This window comes from Dipteris shenzhenensis, chromosome 25 (genome assembly GCF_047967505.1).
Source record: "Dipteris shenzhenensis isolate YYH24624 ecotype China chromosome 25, Dip_SZ_1.0, whole genome shotgun sequence".
Taxonomy (NCBI): Eukaryota; Viridiplantae; Streptophyta; class Polypodiopsida; order Gleicheniales; family Dipteridaceae; genus Dipteris; species Dipteris shenzhenensis.
Genome location: NC_141620.1, coordinates 15,645,799 through 15,671,967, shown reverse-complemented (window position 1 = coordinate 15,671,967; position 26,169 = coordinate 15,645,799). Strand labels below are relative to the sequence as shown.

The window sequence follows — 26,169 nt, the reverse complement described above, 5'->3', positions numbered from 1 at the left end:
TCAACCATTGACATCCTACCCTTTGAAACTTACCTCGTAAAACAAAAGAAAAGATCTGCTAAATACAAGGAGCATGTGACACAGTTAATCATTCGACCACCCACAATCAACTTTCTAAAACCACGTCGATCAAACTATAAATGCATTAAAAGCTTGAAACAACAGAGAATCAAGATACCACTCATCTTAATCTAAGGCAAACTATTAGTGACCACTATAAGATTGTGAACTACATCCAACCTTTGACAATTAGAAAACTAGAGGAAACACTCCTAAGAGCTATGAAAAGACTAAGTTAGGCACACATACACTAAACAGGAAGTAGTTCTTGTCAACCACTTGCTTCATCCCCTTGGCTTTCAAAAAGCATACAAAAAGCATCAGTAGCTACCAAAAACATTTGTCCTGCAAATTAAATAGGTAAGTGAATAAAACTATCCATCCATTGGTCATAAAGAAAGAAGCCCAAGAAGTTAAAGCCCTAAGAGAGATCCGTAGGGACTGAATAGGATGCAAGAATGGACATTGGGGAGAGGATGGTTGGTGGAAGTTTCATCATTGTGGAGCTAGCTAAGGACTTCGCTATGAAATCATTGTGGAGCTAGGTAGGGACTTCGCTATGAAATAATTTGATAAAATCAAGCAAAAATCAACTAGAACCCAAAAGACTAGAAACCATGTCTTGCTTAGATGATGAATATGCACAAGTGTGTTAAGGACACCTTTTAATGAATATGATGAATATGCACAAGTACGTTAAGGAGACTTTTTACAGGATGTCTTGCTATATGCCCAAGTGCGTTACGGAGACCTTTTAATGAGTATGCACTGGTGTGTAAAAAACAAAAGAACTCACCCACCTTTTTTGGCCCTATCGAGGGGCACCTGCCTTGGGCCTACGTTGCAAGCAGTAGGATTAGGCAAGTGCCTTACCACTTGCCTGTCGCTGCCGCTGCGTGGCATCCACTATGCACAAGTGCGATAGAGCACATTCTCGCGATGAATCATTAACATTGGTTGAATGGTTGCAGTAACCTCGTGGGAACATCTCGACGCGAAAGAGTGACTGCTTTGATGCATTAAATTTCCTAATTTATAGGATTGTTGACTAGCTCAAAGCCCCGCTCAATGCATCAAATTTCCTAATTTATAGGATTGTTGACTCGCTCGATGCCCCGCGAAATCCACTCATCCCTATCTTAAGGCTTAACTTCACTGTGCGGGTGTGAATGGGTGCTTCTACGAAACTGAAAAGAGGAAGCTCTCCAAGAGGACTATCCGCAGAGTGTGGGCGTACGTTTCCCTTATGTGGGAATGCCCTCTTAAAATTAAACACGTGTCTCAATTAAACAATCCAATCAGGAATATTCTTTCAAAGAGAAGGACGGCAAAGCTCCTTGGGAAGACCGATGCAGCTATGGTCGCAAGTCGAAGCCCATCGTAGCACAGCTTTCCGTCCTCATCGCCATGCCTGCTGCACTTGGCGCATTGCTCTTTGCCGGTCCATGGAGCTTCTCCTTCGTCGTCCTCGTTGCTTGCCTTGCTCTTTCCCCGTTTCGTGTACTGGTACGTCTTGACAAACTTGTGAACCATTCTTTGCTGTGAGCGAGGCAATTTGGAACATATTGGTGCACCTTCAACCGGGAAAAATAGGATGCTATATAGCGATAATAATGTAAAATATAGAGATGACGCCTGCCATTTTACAACTTAGGAATCAATCACTAACGTTCAAAGGCCTTGAAAGCTATCTTTTATCCAAACAAATTGTCTAGTGCATTTTTAGCTTAGCCACATAAGTTTTACATGCGGAGTTTAAGTACAAATGCTTTCAAGTAAAGGAACATTCAATCAAGCACCGGTCATCACTTATTTATCATTAATTAGATGTAAGTACGTTCACAAGGCATACGCATGTATTATGTCTGTATGCGTGTGTGTGCCCGTGAGCACATAGATGTATGCATATGTGTAACATTCAGTGATAATGCATAGTGTTAAAGGATAAATACATAGTGACATTCGTGTAAACTTTGTCAAACAAGATGAGAACCTTGGTTTGCTTGGATCCATTGACGTGTTTTTTTTCCTAAGTTAAATTTTCTTGTAGAATGATGCAATTCGCCTCTTTCATCTTGTGTCGCTTCTGACTACAAAAATGTCGATTGGGTCTGTAACTTTGTCTTGTGTATTTTGTGTAACACGAATCTCCCTCTAAAAATGTTTATAGACCCAACAACATTGGCGTTGGGGGTCTCCAAACATTTATTTGAAATTCGACCTTCTTACGTTACCTTAAATCACTACATAATGTATTGCCTCGATGTCTTGTGACGCTATTGGTCCTCATCGTATCAATGAATAACGTTTTTGTATGCTAGAGGCTTCCAAAGATAGCAACTTAGATCTTCTTATCTCTATACGTGAATTTCTCCTCAAGCTCTATTGCTGCCAGGTAGCACAATGTGCAAATTTCCATCTCGCTCTTGGTATTGTGATGGCTTACCATGGAGGCCCTCCTAGACCTAGAACTGGGTGATGATGGAGTTGTTGATCGTGTCATTGACTGAAGTAGTAAGATACAACATTGTAAAACACTCTAGACTCTTCAACGAGGCTTAGAAACCTAGTATAGCTGCTTATGCTTGGGCACTGATGACGACATAAGTGTTGCTTTGCTTGCTAAGTATGTCTTACTTTGTTTTTCATAAAAGCTTTTGTTTATGTCTTTTTTCTTCTCTTTCATTTTCTCTTTTATTTTCTGTGTAGATTTTTGATCTTTAGAACAACAAAAATTCTAAATTTGTATGATTGGACTTATTCTAATCTTACAAAGGTATATCTTCAACGAGGTTCTCTATGAAGGCTTTTCCCATAGCCTATAACATACCTACACTTTTTCTCTACCACAATATTGGATATCCTATTCTCATTTACTTTTTTAATGATCATATGTTGATTGACCACATGCATGAGTTTTCTTGTGTGAGTTCTTGTGAAAGGACTTGACACCTTGGCCAGTTATCTTTTACAAATCCTGTGCACATGGTTATTTAGCATGCTTTATCATGGCTGATCACCATGTATGCTATCTTTAGTATAGCTCTTGTCACCTTTAGTGTGATAGTGTGACCATATCACCTTGGTTGATGAGTTTCTATGTATGGAGAGAGGTGTTCACGTTGAAGGTGGTCTGGAGAATTGAATGTATGATTCTTCAAGGGGAGATGCAAAATTTAAAAAAAGGGTGGCTTTGCTGTGTACACAATGGTCTCTCGCTTCCCGGGTTTGAGACACGCACAGCAAATGAATAAACAAATCTGATCTCAATGCCATTTTGGCAGCCATGGCCTTATACAAGAGACTCGCAGGCAGGGTATACAATTTACAAGGGTTGCTAGAGGAGGCGAGGAGTAGCATTGGTGTGAAACAAGGGTGTCCTTTATCATCCACCTCTAAGCACTAGTTGAGATCATTATGTCATTTGTGTACTTGGATGCATCTTCACAAGACCTCAGTTTAGTATGAAATTGGCAGCCTAGACGTGATTGACAAGGACATGCCTCACTCTCTAGGCTAGAGAATGTTTCTAGGCCCACTTTTAGCACCTCAACACGAAAACTCTCCTTTTCGACTCCCTAGTTAGACCGGAGCAGCACTGTATGCAAGAGTTTTTTGTGGAGTAGACCTCACAAATGCACAATGGTCGGATTTGAAAGACTACCGGTCATAGTACTCTCACGCTTGATCCATGGGAAGAGATGCACCCCATATGACATCATCTTGGCTGAGTTCGTAGCAAGATCAAATGTATTGTTCAAGACTATCACATAGCATCATGAAGTATGGCTAGATGGATGTAGGTAGAAGCAGATCACCATGGCTAGCACTCCCATCTTCTATGTAGCGCACCTTCAAGGAAGATGAGAAATGTTGGTATTCCTGTGCCACTAGATGGCTCATCGCCTGTGGCATCTCTAGACCACCTTTCATCATACCAGTTTTCACTAGGTGCTTCCTTCCTATGTGTAGGACTAGATCATCAGGGATGACTTATGTGTCAGGTGCACATTCAATAGACATGGGTATCCCTTGTGTGGGCTCACGGCACCAACATGGCGTTTTACAGGAGTACTCTCTTCACTTGATTGACAATGGGTACGTGGAGACACTAGGTTATATCTAGATCCACATCTCACATGCTTTAAAAATAGCCATAGGCCAGCTCTAATCATCCTCACACAAATTCAAGATCGAGGCAGGATGTGAGATAGAGACATTGGCAAGATATAAGATTATGCTTCTCATGCAACAAGGGGGAAGTGGAGATAGAGGATCACATATTGCTGAGATGCCCCAGATACTATGAGATTAGATGCATATACCATTGCTTGTTTGCTACAAGGTTCATGAACATATGGACATACAACTGGTCATCGTGTACCGGGACTAGAGATGTGCATCACGCTTTGTGTTAGAGGTCACCTGACATTGACGAGCTCTCATTTAACCCATAGATGACCAATGGTCTTAGCAATAGAGGATCATTGACTTCTTCATAAGGGAGGGGGATACTCATCGGGTATTGTAGAGCACGGGATCAAGAGTGCACCATGCAATGATGGCAGGTCAATAGGAGGCTAGCCATGAGCGAGGTGAGTATTTGCCCCATTGAGGTATGGTCATCGTGGCATCACTACTCTAGGTAGCTGCATGACACCCACGGATATGCTTACAGAGCAAAGTAGAGGATGCCATAGACTAATTTTTGACATGTTCTAGAGACATCACAACTCACCATGGGACCTTAATCCGTCACACAAAGCTCACATCACTTGTGACGGCCATTGGTATAGGTTGTTGAGGACTCAGGGACTCAGAGACCCATCTTAGTGCTGCATCTTTTCAGCTACAGTCCATTGGTTCATAGGGGTGTGTGATAGACACCTCTAGTTTCCCTACATAGGGTTTAACTATTTTCATATTGTAATGTGCACACACAGACACACACACTCACACTTTTTATTGTTATAGTGAAAGCTTTGATCGATTATATTACAAGAATAGTCACCTGAAAAAAGAGGCGCTAGAAAATACATCAACTGAAGATCTCAGTATAAGCCAAATATACATCCTGATCTATTTGGCGAGTCTGCAAGAATCAAAGAAAGATTGCTGCAGAGAACGCTTAAAGAAAGCAAACAAAGAAAAATTGGGATGCCTAAAGACTTTACAATTGCGGTCTGTCCATAAAGTCCAAAGTGCACGCACGCACGCACACACACACACACACACAAACTTTTTTTTGTGAAAGTAGTAACTATATTGTTAACATGAAATCAATATACATGACATTAGACTCCAAAAGAGAGCCTAATGGAAGAACTCAAAAACAGTCAGAAAACACTTCAAGGCTAGTAGCATCCAAGTCCCTCGCAGCATAACTCTCATATAAAGATTGCTTGAGGGACATTCTGAAGAAAGCATATGCCTGAGGAAACTGTTGTCCCATCCTAGAGTGCAATCTCTGTGTCCAAATAGTCCATAGAACCCAAAAACGAGCCCAGTGAAAGAAAAGGAGGAATGGAGACATCTGAGATGAGCAGCATCCAAACATCCAGAAGAGTTTCCCAAATCTGATAGAGGGAAACCGAAGCCGCAGCAAATGAGAGACATGAGTGATCAATATCCGAGAGTGCGGGCAAGACCATAACAAATGGGGAACTGTCTCTCGGTGATGAGAGCAACGGGGACAGGAAGGGGAAGCAATGTGACGTGCTGCCAATTTCGCCCCAATGGAAAAAGCTCCCACTATACATCTCCAAAAGAAAAGCCTCTGTTTCAATGGCAATTTAGCTTTCCAAAATTTCTTGAGTTGTGATTGCCACCAAGATAAAGGCCTATCCAAATTCCAAAGAGTGTTGGCATGCTTATCAATCCATGGCGGTGGAAGAAGAAATCTGTAAACCATCGAGGAGGCCAGATTATGCATTGAAAGTGGATAGGTAGCAGGAGATAAGGAAGTCAGATTCCAATCCAGTACTCTGTCCTGTACAAACAGTGGAGGAACAGGAACAAATGGCTGCAACATAGTTGTAAGTGTTCTCCAAATGGGCCTATGATGCAGACCCAAGGGGAATGTCCTGCAAGCTTGTGGAAATGAAAGCACATAACCGTGTTGATCCACAACATCTCTGACAAATCTTATGCCCAATTTCATGAGTTTATATGCTTTAATAGGAGCCTGTAAAGCGAGAGGCGATTCAAACGCCTTGCTCCGATGGAGGCTTTCCAAGCGAAGAGAATTACCATGATGGGAAGAAGCACCTGACCATTTAGCATAAGAGAGAATTTTCTTCCAATCATGAATAAAAGCAGTAGAAACAGGACAACCAGGAATTTTCCCCTGAAATGTGGTCATGGCTTCCCAGTGATCTGTAATCCAATGCCCATATGCATGAGACGTCATGTTTCCACACATAGCTGCTAGCATAATAGCCCATGGCTGTTTTTGCTGTAAAAAATCAGCAATCATAGTGCTCTTTCTTGCCAACATATGAAATTGAAGATTGAGAATATTCAGTCCGCCATGAGTCTTAGGAGAACAAACAGACTGCATGGGAAGTAGTCGCAAAGCCTTTTTATGAGATTTGCTTTTCCAAAATATCTCCATAGCCTGGGACATATGGGAAGCCAAGTGCTTAAAAGACCAGGGAAGAAGAGGCAGATAAAATTGCACATAAGCCATAATGATAGATTGTACTATCCGAAGTCGAACATGTAGAGGCCAAGTGGACAAATGCCAGTATTCCAGCTTCTCGTTTATCTTTTGAAGCACCCATTTGAGCTGTTGTTGAGGGGTGATATTCCAGCCAATGGGATATCCAAAATGCCTCACAATAGTATGGGAAGAGATAATGTGGCCTGGCCAGAGAAGTGCATGCCAATCAGCTTCTTTCAATGCTAGAAGATTTGATTTCCGAAAGTTAATATGCAGTCCAGCAGCTATGCCAAAATCGTTCAGAGTATGCATCAAATGAGAAAGATCATTTTGAGAATTCCTGGGCATGAAATATGAATCATCAGCATATGCCTGCGCAAGAAACGGCTGTCCCCTTGGAATTTGCAAGCCATGAAGCTGTCCTGTATCTGCAAGATGGTCCATATGCAGCAATAACGGATGAGTAGCAATGGCGTACAGTAGCGAACTAAGAGGGCAACCCTGTCTCATTGAGCGGGTCATAGTCCATGTTCTTGACAACCCACCACCAAGCAAACACTGCGCAGTGGCATGCGAATAGAGCCAGTAAATAATATGGACCAGCCGAGGGCCAAATCCCAATTTGTGCATAGTCTGAGAAATAAAATCCCAATGGACAGTATCAAATGCTTTCGCAATGTCCACTTGCAGAATGAGAACATCTTGTTTGGAATATTTGGCATACTCAATTGCAAGCAAAGCATTGGAGATATTGTCAGTAATCTGTCTTCTGGGGATAAACCCACACTGCCTGGGATGAAGTCCTGCGTGCAAGATAAATCGAATCCTAAGGACAATCATTTTGGCAATGAGTTTGTAAATGACTGGCATCAGAGATATGGGCCACCAATCAGCCATTGTCTCACACAACCTTTTTTTGGGGATCAATTTGACAAGGCCATGTTTCCAAGAAGGAGGAAGAGATTGTTCTGCCCAAGCATGATTGATCATAAGAAGCAGAGTGTTCTTAAGATCACCCCAGAAAGCACGGAAAAATTCAACAGTCAATCCATCCCAACCAGGAGAGCTGCCTTTACGTAAGTGACTCAAAGCATCATCCAGTTCATTAAGCATGAAGGGCTGCTCCAATTCATGAGCCTGTTCCGGAGACAATATAGGCTGAACATGCATAAGAAATTGAGACCTAGCTGCATTCACTTGCATTGAATGATCAGGTTGAGGAGAAAAGAGATGCTGGAAATGACTAGAGCATTGCGATTCCAATTCTGATTTGGAGGTAGTCTAGGTGCCATCATCTTGCTTGATCCTGCAAATATCCTCCTTTCGCCTATCCGCATGCAGGCTTTTGAAGAAGGCTTTGGAGGAGCAGCCCTTATCCAATAGGGGTTTCATGCGAGCTCGGATTTGCCACTTCTTTAATTTGCGAAGATAATTTTGATGGATGATATGAACCGCATAAGCACAAGAATCCTGTTCAGAGGAGGTGAGCTGCCTATAAGAGTTGATTACATCCATTTGTCGCTTGTGAGATTGAGCCCATTTCAGCTTGAGCGTGAGGTCTCCCATGTAACTCCGTCCATAATCTTGAATAACAGCCTGCAAACGATGGACAAGACTGATCCATGCGAAATCCATGTCCTCGTGAGCATGTGAGAGGAGGGGGCGGACAGCCACTCTCACCATGTTCTGAAATTGTTGATGAAGCAAATAAGCACTATTAACATGGAGTAGGCGACGACCAAAAAAAGGCATATCATCTGTCAAACGTGCTATAGATAATGTCAAGCATACTGGAAAGTGATCAGATAGCAAAAGGGAATGATCAACCCATAGTGCACATGTGAAGCTAGCATACTGCTGAGCATGCAACAAGTACCATCTGTCAAGTCGAGCCCAGTAATGAGTAAAGGCATTGTGACGGTATGTATAGCCCATATCTCTATCCCTTGTTGAGAGCCATAAATCTTCTGCATGCAAGAAAGAAAGCATATCCTCCCAATGTCGAAGCTCAGTGGGGATCATGTGAGAACGATGAGTGGTGTTGTCTTGAATGGCAGGTGAGTTATGAAAGTCTCCACACAAAAAGGCATTAGACAGCCATGGATATTGTTTGAGGGAGGCCCACATTTGAGCTCTTGTTGCAGAAGTTTGAGAAGCATAGACAGATGCTATTTCATAAAGATCAGCATGATAGGTGCATCTGATGAGCATCCAGCGACCCTGGGGGTCATTGTAAGCAACCGTGGGCTGCATATCATGTTTGACCAGCATGCATACCCCCAAGAAGTGCATTGTACCAGCATAAAATATGTCATAACCAGCAAAGTGGCCTTGCTGGCCAGCCAAGAAGTGTTGGTTGTGTTCCTGCAAAGAAATTACATCGGGATGCATTCTATGTACATAGTGCCAAAAAAGTCTCCACTTATTGACATTACAAAGACCTTGAACATTGTATGTAATACAAGTGATTGAAGTAGACATGGAAGATATGTACAGCCGAACCAAAAAGCATAGTAAAAGTAGAGGTTGTCAGGCCTCAGCCATGACATCAAGGTCCACCTGGCCTCCTGGATCATTGGCTCTATAATCCTCATCATTGTCACATACAGGGATGCCCTTCTTGAGCACATCAACCCACAGTTGAGAGGTGAGGCTATCAACAGGGGTAGAGGCCTGACCAGGGGTGGAAGTAGAGGCATCCCAATGGCGAGATTGTAACGGTCGTGGCTTGAGCGCAAATACCTTTTTGGGTTGTTGCCAGGCACCTTGAGGAGAGGTGGGAGATTCTGAAATTTTGCCCTTTCCCTTATCCTTTTGCTTGGCTGAAACCTAAACCACATTTTCTTTGGGAGGGACAGCTTTAGATGCCACATCACCCAATTTGCTAGGCATAGCCTTAGGCCCCGGACCATAAGTTGGAGGGGAAGTGTTTTCTGGAGCAATAGCTGTAGGTGGGAGCTGATGCAGGACTGCAGGGCACTGTGAGGCTAGGTGGCCAAATTTATGACATGTGAAGCAAGCACCTGCAAATACTCCCCAGTTCAAATCAAAATATTTTTCACCCAAGGGAACATCCTCCACCTCTACCGCAATGGAAGGAGGGGTTGGATGATCTGTATCCCAAAGAACACAAAACCGATTTCGATTACCCGAAGGACGAGGTGGGCATACAACTTGCTACAAAGTAGCTGCCAGGCTTGGTAACTCAGCCCTCATATAATCAGGAAAATCCACTACCTCAACCCATACAGGGCAGTGATGTCGAATGAGACTATGATAGTCCTTATTTGGCGACCATGGCATGACATGCACCATTTGTCTGCCATAGAATAGAGGGGACATCTCCAATATCTGCTGACGATATGAGGCATCCAAAAAGTGCACTTCATAAAAACCTCGAGAAGCAAAGTATACTCCTTCAACAAAGCAACCTCCCAACAAAGCCTGAACCCACTGAGCTACATCATTTGCTGAAGGTAGCTTCCCTGGGAAGAAAATGATAACTGCTTGTTGAGAAAACTTTCGGAGAGGAGCAACCAAGGAGGGCAGCTTCAGCTTATACTTAAGAGCCGGGGGAGGTTTGGCCCACTCCTTCCGGCTGTGATGAAATTCATCCTTGAGCATGTCGAAAACATAGTGAGCATCTGCAGATGCTGAGGTAGAAAATTCGACTTGCTGTCTTTTGGAGTCCCGGGACGAGTCCTTCCGGGAATAACTTTTGATATGATCTTCCATAGAGGTAAGCAGGGCAGAATTGGTAAAGTGGCAGAAAAAACAGAGCTGTACGGCAGGGTTTGTACAGGGCAAACAATGTAGAAAAAGTGCAGGGCAAACAGTATGGAAAAGACGGGCTTGTACGAATTGTATGGATTTACGGGAGTTTACGGGCTGCACGGGATGGTGAAGGGGCACGCAGGGATTGTACGGAGGGAAGGGAACTGAACGAAAATGCTGACAGGGCACGAAGGGGCTAAGCTGTACGGAAAAGCCAGGGGCGTACGGACGTACGGAGGGAAGTTGAGAAGGGGAATAGCGATGGCGAGGAGATCTGCAGCGGGATTGCTTGGGGCTGTGGAGGGATGAGCAGAGCCTTACCGTACGACCGTACGGTAAGCGTACGGCGTCCGTACAGGTGTACGGACGGGAGGGGGATCTGTACGGGAACCTTTGTCTGTGTCGACCTCCTCTCTCTCACGCTCTCCACCACACACACACACACACTTTTTTTTTTTTGGGTAAAGCACACACTTAAAAAAAAAAAAGAAGAAGTAAATTCCAGTGTATTTATATTCTCATAATTACAAGATGGGAAGTCTCCAAAATAGAGAGTATCCCAAAGATCAGAAACATAAAATGAAAAGCTGTATGCAAGAAGCATGGATGTCACCCTCATGGCAGGGATCATATAAGGATTGCCGCAATGAGGCTCGGAAAGATTCATATGACTTATGAATCTGGCGACCCAAGTATGCCAAATTATGCTCATTCCAGATTGTCCAAAGAGCCCAAAATCTGACCCATGAGAGAAATAGTGAATAATGTGACAAGGACCTCATATATCTTCCAAATAACCAAAAATGTTTCCCAAATCTATGGCTCGGGAAACGGAGTCGAAGATGATCTGAAATTCTTCCAAGGAGGTTCCTAGAACACGGGCAGTGCCAAAGCAAATGAGGGACAGTGTCTGAAGGAGCTCGACATCGTAAACATGTGGATGGTGCAATGTGACGTTTGGCAAGTGTGATTCCCACTGACAAAGTGCCGGTCATGCATCTCCAAAGAAAAAGTCTTTGTTTCAAAGGCATTTTACACTTCCATAAGATCCAGAGATTCTTCCACCACCATGAAAGGGGCTTCCTGATATGCCACAGAGTATTAGCGTATTGCTCAATCCATGGAGCAGGCTGAAGAAGTCTGTAGGCTTTGATGGAGGTCAAGAGAGGCAGAGGAACAGGATGAGAGCATGTAGCAGAGGGTTGCAATTGCCAATCCATAAGCCTGTCTGTGCCAGCCACAGGAGGAACAGGGAGAAGAGGATGTAACAAATCAGCAATTTTCTTCCATATCAGCCTATGATGCATTCCCAATGCATAGGAAGCAGTGGCCTAAGGAAAAGATAGGAGGTAGCCCTGATCATCTACCACATCATTTATGTATCTAACTCCCAATTTCAAGAGATTATATGCCCGAACAGGTTCTTGTAAAGGAAGTGGAATGTCAAAGATGGCACTCCAATGAATACTTTCTTTCCTCATTGAGTTTGTCCCCGAGCAGTTATCGGGAGCCCATTTAACCTTAGAAAGTACTTGTTTCCAGTCAAGTATCAGAGCAGTAGAGAAAGGACAGCCAGGTATCTTCCCTACAAATCTCCCAATGACAACCTCCCAATGATTAGTAGTCCAATGGCCATATGCCGATGTCCTCATGTTGACACACATGGATGCTATCATACAAGTCCATGGCTGTTGTTGACGGAAAAAAGTATGGAGCATAGTCGCCTTCCTTGCAAGTACATGATATCTTATATTGAGAACATTAAGTCCACCATGCATCCTAGGAGAGCACACCATTTCCATCTTCATCAGTCTCAATGCTTTCACATCATTTTTTGTCCTCCATAACAGCTGCATAGCTTGAGACATAAAAGCTGAAATATCTCTGGGGGACCAATGTAACAAAGGCAAAAAGAACTGAACATAGGACATTACAATGGATTGTACTATTCTGAGCCTGACATGAAGTGGCCAGGTAGAAATTTTCCAAAATTCCAATTTATGTTGAAGTCTTTGGAAGATCCATTTTAATTGCTGCTTCTTGGTGATATGCCATCCTATAGGATATCCCAAATGCATGACTAAATCTTTGGAATGCACCACCTGACCTGGCCAGAGAATAGAATGCCAGTCACATTGTTTCAGAGGAAGCAATTTAGATTTGTCAAAATTGACATGCAATCCCGCTGCTAATCCATACAATGATAGGGTGGTCATAAGCATGTGAACTTCCCGGGGAGAATTTTGTGGCATAAAGAAGGAATCATCAGCATATGCTTGTGCCAAAAAAGATGCAGCCCCAGGGATTTTAAGACCAGTCATCTGTCCTGTGTTTGTAAGATGATCAAGATACATCAAGAGGGGATGGGTCGCAATAGCATAGAAGAGAGCACTAAGAGGGCAGCCCTGTCTAACTGATCTCCCCAATGTCCATGACCGAGATAGATGACCCCCAAGAATGCAGTGAGAAGTAGAGCCAGAATAAAGCCAATAAACGGCATTTGCTATCTTGGGACCAAAGCCCAACTTTGTCATGATTTGAGAGAGAAAATCCCATTGAACAGTGTCAAATGCCTTAGCAATGTCTACCTACAATATGAGCACATCTTGATGCGAGTACTTAGCATATTCAATTGCAGTCAATGCATTTGAGATATTGTCATGGATTTGTCTTCGCGGCACAAACCCATACTGATGAGGATGAAGGCCTGCATTCAATATCCCATGAAGCCTATACACAATCATTTTGGCAGTGAGAAGTAGAGCCAAAATAAAGCCAATAAACGGCATTTGCTATCTTGGGACCAAAGCCCAACTTTGTCATGATTTGAGAGAGAAAATCCCATTGAACAGTGTCAAATGCCTTAGCAATGTCTACCTACAATATGAGCACATCTTGATGCGAGTACTTAGCATATTCAATTGCAGTCAATGCATTTGAGATATTGTCATGGATTTGTCTTCGCGGCACAAACCCATACTGATGAGGATGAAGGCCCGCATTCAATATCCCATGAAGCCTATACACAATCATTTTGGCAATGAGTTTGTAAACTACAGGCATCAAAGTAATAGGCCTCCAATCTGACATATGATCACACAGATGTTTTTTGGGCACAAGTTTGATTATGCCATGCTTCCAAAGGGGCAGCAAATGATTTTCTTGCCAGGCAACATTGATCATTTGCAAAAGGACATCTTTCAGATCATCCCAAAAAGAAATATAAAATTCCACCGCTCAATTGAATGTGCCACGGATCAATCCCTTCCGACCATCCCAACCAGGGGACTTGTGTTTGCTGAGGTGGGACAATGCATTATCAAGTTCTGTGTCAGTAAAAGGTCTCTCCAATGTAAGTGCATCATCTAGTTCCACTATCTCAGAAACATATTGAAGAAATTCAATCCTTGCATCAGTCACTTGATGTGATGGGGAACCAGGAGTAGAGAACAATTGCTGGAAATAATTTTGGCATTCATCTTGGAGATCAGAGAAAGAGTGCGTCCAAGAGCCATCTATCTTCCTTACCCTTAGACATGAGTTTTTCTTTCGAGTAGCATGCAGGCCCTGGAAGAAGACTTTTGATGAGCAGCCCTTATCCATGAGAGGCTTCATTCTTGCTCTGATCTGCCATTTGTGCAATTTCCTCTGATCATTATCATTCAGTTTGATCCGAGCATGTGAAAGGGAATCATTTTTCGATTCAGAGAGAGTTATGAAATGTGAAAATTCAGTCAATTGTTGTGCTGTCCTTTTTGCCCATTTAACCTCTTTTCTCCATTTAGTCATATGCCAGTTTCCATACTCCCTAATGACATTCTGTATATGAGAGACAAAACTGTCCCAAGCATAATCCATGTCCTCTTGGGTATGCAAAGGCAAGGGATGAATTGCAAGTCTGATCATTTGCTGGAAATATTGATGTCGGAGATAAGCCTGATTTACATGCAGTAATCTACTGGAAAGAGGTGGCAAATCATCCAGTGGCATACCAAGTTGCAGATTCATCCATAATGGGGCATGATCTGACAAGCCCAATGAGAAATCTATGAGGAGATGAGGGCTAAAATCTGCATATTGTTGTGGGTAAAACAAATACCATCTATCAAGCCTTGCCCAGTACGTAGTAAATGCATTATGATGAAAAGTATATCCAGGCACTGACCCTTGGAGCAGCAGCCATAAATCTTCAGCCTGCACAGAAAGAAGCATGCTGTCCCATTTCTGCCTTTCCGATGATAGTATATGAGATCTTGAAGTGGTGTTATCTCTCGGCAGAGGAGAATTGTTAAAATCTCCATAGATAAATGCATTAGATTTCCATGGATATTTGCTTAAGGAATCCCATAAAGAAGCCCTCATGGCAGAGGTCTGGGAGGCATAAACTGATGCAAACTCAAGAATATCACCATTTGGCGGTTATGACTATCCATCTGCCACTGCTGTCATTGGAGGCCAAGTGAGGCTCCAGCTCATGTCTGACCATTATGCATACACCTGAGTAGGTAGTGGTACCAGCATAATATATGTCATAACCGCCAAAGTAATCATGATGCCCAGCCTTAGAGTGGTGATTATGCTCTTGCAAACAAACAACATCTGGCTGCATTTTATGTACATAATTCCGTACGTCCGTACATTTCCCCTTGTGTCTCCGTACCTTTTTGCGTTCTCTCGTACATCCACGCCCGTATAGTCTGTCCTTTCCTGTATAGCATCTTCCATACAGCTTCGCTCCGCTTTTCCATACAGCCCTGACCGTACCATCGTACAGCAAGGTTTTGTCCGTACAGACCAGCTCCTCTCCGTACAGTCTTGAGTTTTAGCTCTCGTGCTTCTCTGTACCCTCTTGTGACTTGCTTGTTTCTGATTCTCTACTCCTCCGTACAGTCCCTCTTCCCTTGTCTTCCTTCAACCATGGCTTTAGGTTCGGATCTTAGTACATATGCTCGCAAAGAAAGAATCGCAGAAGCTAAGCGCCGCTCTTCTCAGCGTGCAGCACAAGATGATGAACTTACTATGGAAGCTCAATATGTGTTTGATACCCTCAAGGATGACTTTCAGCAGTCACGACAGGAATGGGGCAAACCAGTTCCAGAGGTCACGTACAAATTGAAATTGCCCTCCCTCGTGAATCCTCTCAGGAAATTATCTCAAACTGTGGTTATAATTTTCTTTCCAGGAAGAATCCCAGCAGCCAGTGATGTTGCACAGTGGATTAAGTCCATCCTTGGAGGATGCCTTGTAGAGGGAGTATATTTTGCATCCAGAGGCTTTTATGAGGTGCATTTATCGGATGCTTCATACAAGCAGAGGTTACTTGAGCTTTCTCCCCTCTTTTATGGGAAGCAGATGGTTCATGCTATGCCTTGGTCCCCAAACAAGGATTATCAAAGTCTCATACGACATCATTGTCCTGTATGGGTTGAGGTTGTTAATTTCCCAGACTAAATGCATGAAGAATTGCCTGGCCTGGTTGCTACATTGGGACAGGTCATTTGTCCTCCACGCCCTATGGGAAACCGCAACAGGTTCTGCATTCTCTGGGACACGGATTCACCTACCCCTCCTTCTATTGCAGTGGAAGTTGAGGGAGTGCAATTGGGAAAAAAGTATTTTGAACTAAAATGGGGAGTGTAAAACACACACACACATTTTTTTTTTGGTAAATCCATGAGAGGTATATTATCAGCAAGATTTACATGAGGGTCTCAAAAAACAGAGAGCCTCAACAGGAAATCAAAAGCAAAGAGAAACTATTTCCAGGCATGACTGAGGAAGATCTCCTTGATGGCAAGCATCAACGAAGGATTGCATCTGCTTCTTGTCTTCGATGCATGGCCCCTTCTGAAACGGTGCCTCATTTGTTTTGGATGTGCTCCAACACTAAGACCTTCATATGCAAAATTTCCATGTTGCTTCGCCTTCGTTTCCCTAACTCTCCTTTTGGGAAACATTTTTGGCTTTTTGGCAGACTTCCTACAACCTTGGTCCAGTACTCTTTATTTTTGTACTGGGTCAGATATTGGGCTTTTTGGACCATATGGCAGGATCACAACATGAGATATTTTGGGAATCCGTTCTTGCAATCTTATGAATATTTCAGACTCTCCCTAAGGTAAAACACACACACACACACACACACACACACACACACACACAAACTATAGGCTGAAAACTCCCAAGCTCTCCTAAACCTTGTCAACAATTTGAAGGGATTTAGAGTGTGATCTAGCTGTTGTCCGTAACGAACAGAGTCACAAATCCATCTGACAAATATTGGAAACAGGGGGTCTCTTCCTGCAAAGCAATCTTTATGTTGCACCAACAAAGATGATCCTCCGCAAAAGGTGGAACATCAGATAATTCTTTTTTCCTTACTAAGGATGGAACATCAGGCAAAAGGCTTCGTTAAACAAAGGAATACATTCTTAGATTAAATCCTTCAAGTCCAAAAATATTTAGGCCAAGTAGATAGAGCTACTTTGGAAAAGATTCTTTAATGCTAGCAACATGTTTTTGGAGTGCAAAAAAATCTAATGGGAACCATGTAGAAATTTATCTTCATGTAAGGCAGTATACACCTCATGCTTTAATGGACAATGAAGCAATCTTTAAGCTGAAGATGTGGAACTAGGTTACAACTTTTCTTTGTAATTGGTTGTGCTTTCTCACAGGTAGCGAAGGGGGACCAGTTTGGGAAGAAAAATGTCAGTGCCATTGATTACAGTCTCTATCATCATAGGTGAGCAAGCCGAAGCGGGCCAAGTTGAGAGATGTGCAAGCTTTTTACCTTATTGCAAGCCGAATGAGACAACAAAGTGTTTCTGTCTAATTTTTTTGTCATCAACATCTATCACAGGGATGCTTTGCTTGAGGAAATTGAAACCCTTGCAATTCGACATCCAGAAAGCATGCTGGTTGTACTCTTCAGCTCTTCTTATGATAAGAGTCTAGTCTTCTGATTGTAGAAAAGATGCAGAGTTGGGTATCTCAACAAGTAGGTTTGAGATTCATGTGTTTTTTTGAGTGTAGTTGTTAGAAGCTGTATGTTTTATATTTTTGTGTAGGTGCAAACTTGGAAATCAGAAGTAGATGGTTATGCTAGTGAGACCGTTGTTGCAACAGTGCAGCATGGTACAAAGAGTCCCATGGAGGATAAGAAATACCGAATTCTTTTGGTATATAATCTTATCTACTCTTGCTCCCCTGTCGAATTTTTGCTGTGAGATCTTTTGCAATAGGCTCTTGTACGCTTGTATGCATGCTCACATAAGAAATAATCATGTATGTCTTTGCAGTTTTGTAAACTATATCTAATACAGGTTTTGCATATCTGGTTTGTGAATAGGTTGATGATCTTATCATCTGCTTTACAAGTTATATCGCAATAGTTCCAATTGGTTTCCTTTTTAATTTGATAATTTGTCTATATCTTACCTGGAACATTAAATAGTCTTCAGAGAATGTCAGAAACTTGCTGGTCCCTCGACCCTGCTAGCCTCTCTCCCTCTGCCCTTCCTTGCACGCCCTTCCTCCATCTCTGGCTCTCTCCTTCCAGCCAGCCTTGAACCCCCCTCTTGCGTCACCTGCACTCTTCCCCGTAGATGTGGCCAGCTGTGCATTTTGCTGTCGCTGCTTCAACTCGCCTCTCCCCTATCGCTTTCCTCTCCCATCCCTTCTGCTTTGTACCCTCCCATTCTGCTTTGCTCTCACCAGCCCTCACCATATCTAGGGCCATGTTAGACGAGTCCTCTGGTTTCTCTCGCAGTGACAGCGCGATGTATTAGTTTTTTTGTCATAGACATCAGCATTGGGTATGGGTGTTTATTTAATGGCCCCACCCTTACCTTTCATTGTATCTGGTTGTTTTCACTCTCATATACCCTTTGGTCTTTCGAAGACATTAATGAACTTTCCTTTCTTTCTTTCTCCCCTCATTTGGCAGCCAATCTGCTTTTGCTGGTTTCTTCCCCCCATCATTTCCTGTGCTTCCGCCACCTGCTTCAGTTTGCCAGCATTTGGGCTGGCGGACAAGCCCCTATGTGCCCTCAGGACCCCCTTCCCCTTTTCACCAGTCTTAGGGGGGTCTTGGCAGCTCGTGACCTGGCTGAGCCCCGTTTTCCATGTCCTTGCTGCGCAACATGCTTGGCTGGGTCTTAACAGCTCCCAGCTCTACCTTGGAGTCCTTTGTACTGCCTTTTGGGAGCTAGGCTGCCTCGTAACAGCCTGAGGGCACAGCTCCCTGATCCCTTGGTGCCTCTTCAGCTCATTTCACTTTCCACTCCCTTCTTTTTCAGCTGTCCCCAAGCATCCACTACCTCCCCCTTTCCCTTCCCTTCTTAGGGCAGACGACCCCCCCCCCCCTTTCCTCTCCCTTCTCTTCCCTGCGTCCCAACTTTTTGTCTTTCTTGCCTTTCCTCCTCTTTGCTAGTAGGTTGAGGAAGACTTTGAACTTATGGGATGGATCGTGGGGGTAACACCAACACAATGTTAGGTCTATTTTGGTCCACCCTTGGTCTTTTTCATTCTGTGGCACCAGGGTTTATGGACTTGTCTCACCATGTGCGTAGGGTTCCAATCATGCTTTGGTTTGTAGGTCTTCCCAAGGAGTACTGAGCAAGCTTCTTACGGCATATTACTGGTCGTGGTGGTCAGACTGGTTAACAATTTTCAACATCTAAAGCATGGTTGAAGATGGATTTTCATTTGAAAAGTCTAAGATTTCAAGTTTATATGTAGACACCAATATTTATATGAGTTTTGATGAAGGTACTATAATATTGGTGGCACTTCATGTAGATAACACATTACGTTTTGGGAATAAAATTAAGACTATGGAAGAAATAGAAGAAAAACAGAATTCTCATTATGACAGTGTGGGGACTGCCTTGGCATGGAATAAAAAAACTAAAGAACAAACATATGATTCATATTTGTCAACAAAGATGTATTTGAGATATGTTGGTGCATCATGGAATGCAAGATTGTAATGAGGTAGTTACTCCCATGGATTCAAACTATCCTCTCAAAATGAAAGATGATGATGTGCAATGGCAAGACATGGAGTCAAATGATGTTATGGAAAGGACGGACATGGATATTTTTCCTTATTTAAGTCTCATTGGTAGTCTACTATTTGCTATGTCCTATTCTAGACTAGATATAGCTTATCCTATAATCACCCTTAGTTAGTATTGTTCTAATGCAACTATTCAGCATTGGCGAATGGCAAAGCATGTTCTACGTACTAGAAAGGCACATCCAAACTATGGGCTTTGCTACGTCATTAAACCCAAGGCAAGTATGAAATTACAAGCATATGCAGATGCAAACAGGGGTGGAGACAAAGACACTTGCAAGGTAGATTTGCAAGAAACGAAGTGTTGTTGCCCTTTCATTTATTGAGGCACAATCTATTTCAACATCAATTGAAGCTAGAGAAATTACATGGCTACAATCTCCCAAAGTACCATAGCACATAGTTGCAATACAATCCTACATACCCATATGCCAAACATATACTCTTACCATACCCCATTATGTGTGATGGAAGGTCCAAGAAGGGTATTTACGGGTCCAATATGTTTCCACCAAGGACATGATAGCTACTTTCCTCTCCAAAGTTCTTTCTTTAAGAGCTTACTTTCGAGAATTACAATACATTTGGGTGTAAATTCTGAGGTAAATTGTAATGCCTCCTCTAACATGAGCTTGATGGGGGAATGTTAGCTTATCAAGCCCATGCACTATTCCATAGTTTCATGTACACGTGGTGCATATAGAACATGCATGGCTTGCAGAGTGAGGTTCCTGTCATTGAGGGGAAATAAGGATGGCTATTTTGGATGTTTTCCCCTAGGGAAAATTAGAGAGGGCTATTCACTAGTAGAGAAATGTCACATCAATGGTTCTCAAGGGTAGGGGAAAAGCAACATGAGGTCTAGATCATGTTGTGCTATCCCCTCTATTCCCTCTATTTCTCCTAGTGCATTCACACAGCATAAGGGAACTACCTATTTTCCCTTTTCCCCCTCCATGACATAAGGCATCTTAGATGCACCCACAGAGTTGACTTAGGCTACAAATTTTGCACAAATCATGTAGGCTCAATTTTAGCAAAAAATCACACCACCTAGACAATTGCATGGTGGTCCTGATGTATAGGTGCACGAGTGCTTGAGTTTTGCTTTCTGCAATTTCAGTTTTTCATATGAGCATAGACCTCTATTTTGTGCCTCGTGCTATGTGCGTTCACGATTGCAACAAAGGGAAGTGGAATGGAAACTTTGGGCAGAATGGAGACTCTGGGCAGGATGGAAGCAATCTCTTCTTTTTCGGCGGTATCGACTTAAATATGTGTGCTTATGAGTCTTGAATAATTGATGTCAATAGGAAAGCTACTATTCTATTCACCCTCACAGAGGGAGATAAGGCAAAGGCTTGAGGCAAAGGCTGCCGTGGGGATGCCCACAACCGGTAAGGCTTTTCGATGGTGGATGTCAAAGGAGGTGTATTGGGACCAATTATGTGAGGCTACAGCCTCATCGGTAGTAGAACTGCATACTTCAGATTTTCTTATACTAGAGAGTATGTTGTAAGGCATATTTATATTATGAACTTACTATGAATGGACACATGTTTGACATAATAGGTTGTCAATGTAACCTGCAAAGTCATCTCAGGTGGACACTTATTTGATATTTGTAGCTTTATTCAATGGATCTCTTTACGGATTCACTCTTATCCTATACCAGCAAGGTGCATATAAGAAATAGGTTTTTGATTGATCCTTTTTGTATTCAAGCATGCATCACATTTTTAAACCAAAAGATGATCTTTTTTGGAGGAGCACTCCAATACAAACACCATTGTGGATTGTTTGGGTAATATTTTCACCTTAGGAGAAACATTTGGAATCTTGAAAGATTCTACATAAAAAAAGGGGTCCTTTTTAAAGAAATTGGAGAAGTGCTTTGCTCACGAGTAAAGGATTTTCTAAAATGAGCCAAAAATCCATACCTCTCCAAACTCAAATATAAAAAAGTCCAAGAAATGGCATGATTTTCAAAAGAACTAGGTTCAACATAATCATGAACCTCAAATGGAAAGACAATTGTGTTATTATTAGAACTAAAGATGATGATATTTCAAAATATAAAACAAAACAATGAAAAATGATCCTCAATAAGTAACAACAAAATGTCTTTTAGTACATTTTGAAAATTGACTATTCTTCATCAGTCTCTAGAGTGTCACTACCATTCATTAGTTTCATCCCACATGAGGTGGAAGAAGCATCTTTCTCTACACTAATGACAATAATATTGTGTTCTTCGAAATGAATACCATGACTCTCCTCTTTATGCAACATCAAGTAAGACTATTTTAGTACAAATTATGAAGCCCTAAAAGAAAAACCCTAACATATAGTCCTTATTTTTGGAAGAACAAGGATTTATTTATTGGAGAAGCCTCATTTGTAGGTTCATTTTCTCAAGGAGAAATGTGGGAACTCTTCATTTTATGATTGCTTCGTACTTTCTTGTTTGCGTACTCAACCTGCCCAGAGTTTCCATTCTGCCCAGAGTTTCCATTCCACTTCCCTTTGTTGAAATCGTGAATGCACATAGCACGAGGCACAAAATAGATGGCTATCATGCTGGTCATCACCCTCGTTGATGCTGTGCGCCTCTTCAAAGCTCTCTGAGGCTCTATCTTCCTCTTGCCCCTCCTGCTCAGAGATGGTCAACGACCTCTCACAGTGTGACATGCTTGTTGCTGAGATTGATGGCTATAGCACAATTGCAATGAAAGTGTCCTTCACCCAACATTACTAGGGCTCACCTCTGTGGGTAGATGGTGACAATCTTGGCAATGGAACCATTGAAACCGGCCTTCAATAAACAAAAGGACAGTGATCTTCTTCTACTTAGTCATAAACTTCATAAATAGCCACAATGCAAGCTTTAGTCACTTCAACCACTTAGCACAACTTAGAAACAAACTTCAACAACAACAAAGGGGAGGCTAGAATGCCCCTGCTCAATGAAAACAGTACACAATGCACCCACTGGCCCCAAATGCCTTGGCAGTTCCTTACGGTATTTATTCAATGCTTCTGAATGGAAATGCTTTACACCAGAGATTCACCCCTGCACGGTTCCCCTTGGCAAGTCCTCTAACTGTCTTCAAGGCATCTAATCCAAGTGCACAACTAGAAATCCAACTGGCAAGGCATACTCCGGCATCCACTTCTGATTTGACCCAACTGAGAGGCATTCATGCATCCATACCACTGGAAAACTGAGCTCAAGGCAGCCTCAAGGCTATCATATGCATCCAGAGGAACACTCTTGCCTCTGGGTGCTTGCTAGAACTTGTAGGAGTCCTGAAAGGACTGCAAACAACACACATGCACTGCAAAAAGCTCCAAAGCAAGAAAGAACAATGAAAAACAGATCCTAGAACCAATTCCTGCTGTCTGTGGCAGAGGGGCGAGTTCCTTCCTCGCACCTATCTTCTGTCTAGGCTTCCCGCAGGGTGCTAGAGGCTTCCAGTTATCGGGAGATGAGAGAAATGAAGGAGGAGAGCGGAGAGAATGCAAGAAAGAGCTGTAGAGGTCAACAGGTAATCAGATCTGCCCCAAAGCCTTGACCTTGGGATCTGATGCCTCGATCTCCGTGCTCCCACAGTCCGTACAGCACCTCGGGAGGGCTGCACCCTGTTTCGTACAGTCCGTATGGCTGTATGGACTGCAGTAAATGCCCTCCTTCTTGCCTTGGGATCTGCACCAGCTTCCGTACAGCCTCTCGAGATGCGTGCATGTAGCAAAGCTGCCTCGAGAAACATGCCAAAGGGAGGGTAGCAGCCAGAGCAGCAGCACAACAATAGCAGCAGCAGCAAAATGCAACAAAAACCACACAGGGAGCTTCTGCTAGACGTCCAGAATCTCTGGGGGAGAGTGAGGGGAGAGAGATGGAAGGTGGGGGAAGGGCATGCATACACATGAATACTCACCTCACAAAGCTTTAGGATTTGAGGGAGCAGTTGCTGAATATTGATGAAGTTATTACCAGCAAATCTATCCCACGCTTGCGGATGTAAAGGGTAGCCTCAATAGGGCTGTTCTGAAACCCAAGTGTGAGCAAATGATTATGAAAATTGGAATACCAAGCCCGAGGTGCCTACTTCAATCCATAGAGGGCGTTTTTCAAGCGGCATACCTTGCTTTCAGAACCTTCAACCTCAAAACCAGGAGGTTGGGAAACATAGATCTCTTCCTGCAAATGCCCATGAAGGAAAGCTGTCTTGATATCAAGCTGATGTACCTCCCAATGAAAGTGGGCAGCAAAGGCAATAACAATGCGAGTAGTAGTGATCCTGGAAGTGGGAGCAAAAGTCTCCTCAAAGTCAATGCCATGCTGCTGAGCATAGCCCTGAGCAACAAGATGGGCTTTGTAACGGTCCATTGAACCATCAGCTTTCCGTTTAATTTTATAAACCCACTTAGTTCCAATGGCATTCTTGCCATGAGGCAAATCACACAACTCCCAAGCGTTATTCTGATGGATAGAATCCAATTCAGCTTGCATAGCCTTCAACCAAAAATCATTCTGAAAGGCATCTTGATGACATAATTGCATGCTGTAGCAACCAAAGCTCAAGAGCCCTGTGCAAATGGTCCTGATCAATGAAAGCATATCAGGCTGAATATCTGGTTGTGAAGGCCATCTTCTCCCGGTCGTATTGATGCCCTATGGGCCCTGGTATGTGCCTTGTAGGCATAGTTATAGGCACTTCAGTGTTTTAGTGCCTTTTATGCCACATAGGACATTTAGTCCTATGTGACACCTAGGATACTTAGTCCTAGGGTCTCTTTCATGTACTTCATACTTTCTTTCTTTTCATTATTCTAGTGAGACAGCTTTCACCTTTGCTTGCAGTGTCCTTGTACTTTGCTTCTCTCCGCACTTTGACCCTACAGTGGTATTAGAGCCTTGCTTAGCTCCCTGCTCCAAGCTCCCACACCTGCCCATTCAGCTCCCACATCTGTCGCTTCAGTCGTACACCTGTGCTACGCTCCATCGTATAGCCGTACAGGTACACCTGCGCTACGCTCCATCGTACAGCAGTACAGATTTGCCGCTTCGATTGCACAACTCCCTGCTAGTTTGCCGTACATGTGTGCAGCTGCATCGTACAACCTTGCGCTGTTTTGCTGAACGTGTGCCCAACTCCAGCCGTACAGTGTACGGAATCTTGTACCTACGTTGACGTGCTTCTTCCCACACGTGCGCATTTTGTACTTGCTGGTAGCAGCTCCCACATGTGCCACCATGCCTGCAAACAGCTCGCTCCTTCCAAATTCGTCCGTACAATCAAGAACGCCGTACAGTACAACGATCGTACTTTTGCGCGTGCGCTTGCTGTATCCACGTTTGTATCTGCAATTTGTTTTATGTACAGCTGTACAGTGGCTTTCCTTGCTTGGAATACAAGGATCTCTTGCAGATCTTCTCTTTGCAGGTTTCGTGGTGCACAGGTTTTCTTTGCAGATTTCAAAGTGTGTAGGTGCATTTGGGATTTTGGCTGTGATTCAACCAGATTTTTGGGGCAGACTTGATCAGATTTGCATATCGATTTGGGGCTTTTGGAAAATTTGCAGATAAATCGCAAATTTGGGGTTTTTCTTCAATTTGCTCCAATTCCTGCCCAAATTTTCCCCAAATTTGGGGCTTTAGCATTTGGGCTACGATTTTGCAGGAGAAAAGGTATTTGGCAGATTTGCAGGTATTTATCCACTCATTTTGAGTGAGATTTCAGACATTTGCCATTTTGGGCAGTCTATTTTTGGCATTTTAGTAGACATTGCATTGGCATTTGCAAGGACATTTTGTCACCTTTGCTATATTTCAGCGAAATTTGGGGCTTTTGGTTATTTGCCCCAATTTTGATATTTTTGCCCTTCTAGAAATTGGTGTCAATTTTGTTGAAATATGCAGTGACATTGACTTGGTACAGTCAATTTTGGGAATTTGACGGACCTTGCATGCAGGAGCATTGAAATTGGCAAGAAATTGCAGGACATTTGGTTGCAGCTTAATTTGGGGCTTTTCCACATTTGTCCTCTCTTTGGCATATTTGCCCTCTTCAAGAATTGGGGCTTTTGCCAAAACTGACACTTGCACTTGTGCAGTCATTTTGTGGACAGCAAGTCCTATTTTTTGCAGTCGCAAGCCTTGAGGCTATTTTTTGGATCACTTGGTCAGTGCATTTTGACTTGTCCTGTTTGCAATGGCTGGCAACAATCATGATTTATTTGGCATTCTTCGTGAAGATGATAAGTTGGATGGCACCAACTATCCGATGTGGTCTTATCTCATGAAAATATTCTGGTTGCAAGAAAATTTTGGAACATTGTTTCTGGGATTGATCTGAGGCCAGCCAATGCTGCAGTGGCTGCCCCTAATGCTGGTCCCTCTACAGGGGGGACGACTCCTAATGCTTTATCCTCTAGCACCCCTGTTGCTACTCCTCCAACTCAGGAACAAACAAGATGGGATGCAAGAGATGCAGTCCTTATGAGGCATGGAAAGGCAGGAAGCCCTCACTTTCACACATGCGTGTTTTTGGGTCACTTGCCTATGTACATGTGCCATCTCAGCTGAGAA

The 26,169-nt window shown here is 43.1% G+C and overlaps 1 protein-coding gene across 1 annotated transcript in view; it reads left to right on the top strand.

Moving 5' to 3' along the window:
• Window positions 1-1,248: 1,248 nt before the first annotated feature.
• The window catches only part of LOC147885504 (Zn-dependent exopeptidases superfamily protein), a 108,446-nt gene continuing 83,525 nt past the window's right edge, over window positions 1,249-26,169 (top strand). The window contains exons 1-4 of the mRNA XM_087396646.1: window positions 1,249-1,566; window positions 17,173-17,240; window positions 17,358-17,415; window positions 17,566-17,676. Of these exons, the coding sequence (XP_087252772.1) occupies window positions 1,468-1,566; window positions 17,173-17,240; window positions 17,358-17,415; window positions 17,566-17,676 (336 nt within the window). The 5' untranslated portion in view covers window positions 1,249-1,467. The remainder of the gene's footprint in view (window positions 1,567-17,172; window positions 17,241-17,357; window positions 17,416-17,565; window positions 17,677-26,169) is intronic.